Genomic DNA, 4,722 nt, shown 5'->3' with positions numbered 1-4,722 from the left:
TTTCCCCCCTTTGGCCTGGAACCTCCACAGTGGCCCTTTGACCTATAACATTCCTTCCTCTGCGCCGTGTTTTGGCAAGGTTAAATCCAGCTTCATCGATAAATACAAATGAATGTGGTGTTTCCAGTGCTTCCACCTCCATTACTCTCTGAAAAACAGTAAGTGCACAGTTTTACTGTAGTAATGCTAGTGTTTTTTTTACTGTAAATATTTTTTATAGCTGTGTATGTAACCTCAGACCTCTTACCTGGACATATTGGTATCTTTGCTCTTTTACCCGTTCACTGTTTCTCTCGAACGGTACAGTGTATAACTGTTTCATTGTAACTTGGTGTTTCTGTAGGACTCGAGCAATAGTTGTTGTGCTGACAGAATTAACATTTTCAAATATATCATTATCAGCCAGCACTCTATCTTGAATCTCCCGCAGTTTTATTGCATTGTTGACAACAACCATGTCAACAATAGCATTTTCCTGCGCATCTGAAAATATTTTTTCTCTTCCTCCTGTTGGGGGCAGCCTTTGGGTCCTGTTGTAAAAATATATTTTACAGTCAAACTTACTGTAATATATATCTGTGTAAATATTCTATAATTGCAATACAAAATAAATTCCTGTAATGTTTTCATTTACTGTAAGGATGTAACTCTCACCTGTTTGTATGATGGAAAATTCGCATTACAGATGCCACTGTGGATCTTTGCAGATTGGGTTGCACCCTCAACCCTGCCTCTCTCAATGAGAGACCATGGTTCACGACATGGTCTATAAGTGTAGCCCTTATTTCATCTGAAATAACAGCTCTTTGTCTTCTTTGTCTTCCTCCACGCATCCGCCCTCTCCCTGCCACCCTTCTCCCTCCACGAACCCGTCTTCCTTGTTCCATTTCCAAAATTAGTCTTTCTGAGCTCTACCTATATATATATATATATATATATATATATATGTGTGTGTGTTCACTAACAAGTCTAAAACAAGACACCTGCTTAGCCTTTCAGCTGAAATTGCAATCAGCAGTGTTTGAAAGGCACAAGGCTGAAATCTATTCTGTTTTGAATGTGTGGTTCACAGTTTTGACAGCAGTGTGTTAGCATTTGAACAAAGTGCTGTAAATCCACAGTGTTGTGCAGGTTGTGGGTAAAGTCATGGGATAAGTGTGTAGAGTTTTGAAAACTGTGTTCAAGCAATGAAAAACGAACTAGAGTTTGGTCCACATGAACTGCCGCTGTGCAGACTGTAGTTAGAGTTTTGCACATGTAGCTCCAGTTGTGCCCACTGTCATTTAGCAATCGAAAAAAACTGTAACACCAAATGACTCAATATAGTGCCACAATTATTTAACCCTAATCATAAAAAGGGATTAAAACGACCATATAATCACATTTTAAACTAGATAATTAATTAAAATGAATAATAATATAAAAACAATAATTAAAATAGTAATAATAACAATGATAATATAATATTTAAGCAATAAAAAAAATGTCATTTTAATTATTATTATTATTATTTTCCAAGCAATTCATGTTTCCTGGACCTCTAACATGGTTCACTGGACATCAACATAGTGCCACAATCATATTATATTATAACAACAACAACAACAATAATAATAATAGCTAAAAATTAAACTGTTAATATTAATAATAAATAACTACTAATATAAATAATATAAAATGATAAATAATTGTAATAATAATAATATTATTATTAATATTGCTAACATTAAATTATGTTAATTATAAATAATAAATATATAATAATATCAATTAATAATAATGATTTTATATTATTATTATTATTAGCATTATCACTAACATTAAACTGTTCATATTAATTATAAATCAATGATATAAAATAATTTAAAAATCATTATTATTATAACTATTATTACTAACATTAAACAATATTAATCATAAATAATAAATATGTAATAGAAAATAATAATGATTATGTATATATTATTATTACTATTATTACTAACATTAAATGATATTAATAGTAATTAGAAATAATAATAAATATAATATAAGAATAAAATATTATTATTATTATTATTTATAATTCATATTAATGGATACCCAATGACATTCAGACATTTTAAGAAATCTTTTGGCCACCGTATGTATTGTGTAGTATGTATATAACTGATTTTAAGCTGATTTAAGTTCAATTCTGTCCTGTTTAGTGCCCAGCAGAGAAGCAGTCAGATGAACAAGAAGAAAGCAGCTGGTAATCAGGTGAAGGGGGTTGAATTACAGTTTATACTCATCATTTAAACACAATATTAATTTCTCTGTGCATATTGAGTCATGTCACGTGTTGAACGTTAAACGTGCTCATCTGATGTGTGTCCAGCGTCTGCCTCTCTCTGTTCTTCATCTGTGTTTCTTACTCTTTATCTTCATGCCCTTATCAACTGATCCAGGGCCTGGTTTGTTCTCATGCTTCTCTCAGTTCAAGTACAAGCGTCATCTTAGAACTGATCTTAGATCAGACGTTACAGGAACGTTCCGGGTTCAGTCGAGTTCAGCTCCATCATCATCAGCATTTAGATATAACTAACTCTGGTTAAGCTAGTTAAGAAGTTTGATACTGTAGTGTATGGTCATCAGTAGGGCTGGGCGATAAATCGATAATGATAATTATCGCGATATAATTTCAAAACGATATGAAGGGTTCGATAATGTTTAAGCCAGATGAAAGTGCGCAATGATACAGTCAGAAGGTTTACTGTACAGTAAGATTTACTGTAGTAACACTAACTGTATCATGGTATTGTGGCAGAAATGAGGGTATTTGTATCGAATTTTACTATATTATTAATGTAGACATGAATTAAATGTATTAAAGGAGTAATGGAATATAATTACAGTATTCTGATTAAGCTATAGCATGTTTGCATTCATACTAAAATGCATTTTCATAAAAAACCCAAAAAACAGTTATATTTTTACTATGGTAAAGGTGCTATGTGTGGCTTTAACTGTGATTATCATGATTTAAATGTATGCTACTATGGAAGACCAATGATTGATAAAAATAATAATATATAATTAGAATGATTAAATTTCACCATATAAAAATGAGGTTGCTACAGTTTTTACAGATGTTACTGATTTTGATACTGAACAAAAATTAGCATCTGCATCCTCTCAAGCTACTGCTACTACTATCAAATGTGCATTTCTAAGAGACAAACAAGTAATATTATTATTAATACTATCAGGCAACACAAACCTGTTTCTTGATTTGAAACAATATCGCTCATTAGAACATGCAGAAACTGGAACGTTAACAGTCTGGTTTCAACAACTTTCACTTTGGAGCAAAAATCTTACTTTAAACTTGAAATAAATATTTGACATTTATGGTGATAATTTTTTGCCCATATCGCCCAGCCCTAGTCACCATATGCTGAGTAAACATTAAAATTCATGCTGTTTTGAAAGTGCCACCACTTGACTTAAACATTATGCGTTCACATGATACTAGTGTGATCAAATCTGAAGTTAAATGCCAGAAATGGTAACTGTCATGAATGCTGATGACGGAGGCGGAGCTGAACCCAGAGCCTCGTGTTGCAGTCAGAGCTGCTGTGTGACGGTTCTTCAGTTGTTAAGGGCAACGAGTGACAGCATGATGTGTGTTTGTGTGATAGGGCTGTCAAAATGACTGAAATTCGAATTTTCTACTTAAATATAATCAAAATTCGAATTATATTCGAATTTAAAAGGCATAATTTCAGTTAAAAGCTTTTGGCTTCTCTCCTGAGGCCACAAGAGGGCGCATCGAGCAAAATATTACTAATGCACGTTTATTCAAAGTGTAATAAAATAACACGACTATCTTTGAAAAAAAGTGCATAATGTTTAAAATAATGTTTATAAACCTTATATAATTAATAAAGTTGCTTAAACAATTAGAAAAAAAAACAGCACCGTGCATGTATGTATAGTTTAATACAAAGGACCGAAAACCAATCACAAAGAGTAGGCTACTTTCTTCATTTAAAAACACGAGATGCAGTGGGATGGGGGAAAACCGCCATAACATCTTTAGACATGTTTTTTAAAAGTTGAACTTGCATTAATTTTTCATGGCTTTCTAAACATGCGGCTCTCTTGTGCGAGACGCGAGTGCAACGCTGATAGATGTCCCTCTAGAAAATGTGATAAATATGCATTCTGTGTGAACGGCTTGGTTTCAGTTTTGACGTAAACAACATCCTCTCCACACTGATGCTCTCGTTTCCCGCAATATATGAATGAACAACGTAGCAGCGCCGCATCCAGTGGCTTCAACTGGATAGGCTAACAAAAGCATTTAAATGCAATCAATGACACTTACATCGTCATCGCATCTCGTGCGCCACTGATAAAGCTGCCTGACGGCTGACGCAGACCTTAAAGTCCTCATGAAATCAAAATTTAAGTTTTTTGGGTGTTAGTATCAATATGTTAGTCTTAAGGTTATCTATAAGGCAGTGACTATAAAATAGACGCTGAAGCCGCGGCTGAAATCAGTCACTTGTCCACAGAATTAGTATTTTCTGTACAGTGCGAATGGCACGTAGTGCACTATATAGGCGACAGGGAACGATTCAAACAGTGTAAATATGCTTTCCATTGAGGAAAAAAGCTGCGTCACGCTAACCACCGCACCGCACACACACTCTGCTCCGGTCCAGAGACACGATAGCACGGAGCGGATCACATGCG

At 34.0% G+C, this 4,722-nt stretch overlaps 2 protein-coding genes across 2 annotated transcripts in view; one reads left to right on the top strand and one right to left on the bottom strand.

The window, feature by feature from the left end:
* Positions 1-1,217, bottom strand: part of LOC107687231 (uncharacterized) — a 3,928-nt gene extending 2,711 nt beyond the window's left edge. The window contains exons 1-3 of the mRNA XM_016484475.1: positions 655-1,217; positions 248-530; positions 16-148 (exon numbers count right to left, since the gene is read on the bottom strand). Of these exons, the coding sequence (XP_016339961.1) occupies positions 16-148; positions 248-530; positions 655-887 (649 nt within the window). The 5' untranslated portion in view covers positions 888-1,217. The remainder of the gene's footprint in view (positions 1-15; positions 149-247; positions 531-654) is intronic.
* Positions 1-4,722, top strand: part of dnm1a (dynamin 1a) — a 60,801-nt gene that overhangs the window by 30,135 nt on the left and 25,944 nt on the right. The window contains exons 14-15 of the mRNA XM_016484511.1: positions 2,190-2,241; positions 2,430-2,435. Coding sequence (XP_016339997.1) covers positions 2,190-2,241; positions 2,430-2,435 — 58 coding nt within the window. The remainder of the gene's footprint in view (positions 1-2,189; positions 2,242-2,429; positions 2,436-4,722) is intronic.

This window comes from Sinocyclocheilus anshuiensis, unplaced genomic scaffold, assembly GCF_001515605.1.
Source record: "Sinocyclocheilus anshuiensis isolate Anshui unplaced genomic scaffold, SAMN03320099.WGS_v1.1 scaffold745, whole genome shotgun sequence".
NCBI lineage: Eukaryota > Metazoa > Chordata > Actinopteri > Cypriniformes > Cyprinidae > Sinocyclocheilus > Sinocyclocheilus anshuiensis.
This window is presented reverse-complemented; position numbering and strand designations above follow the sequence as displayed.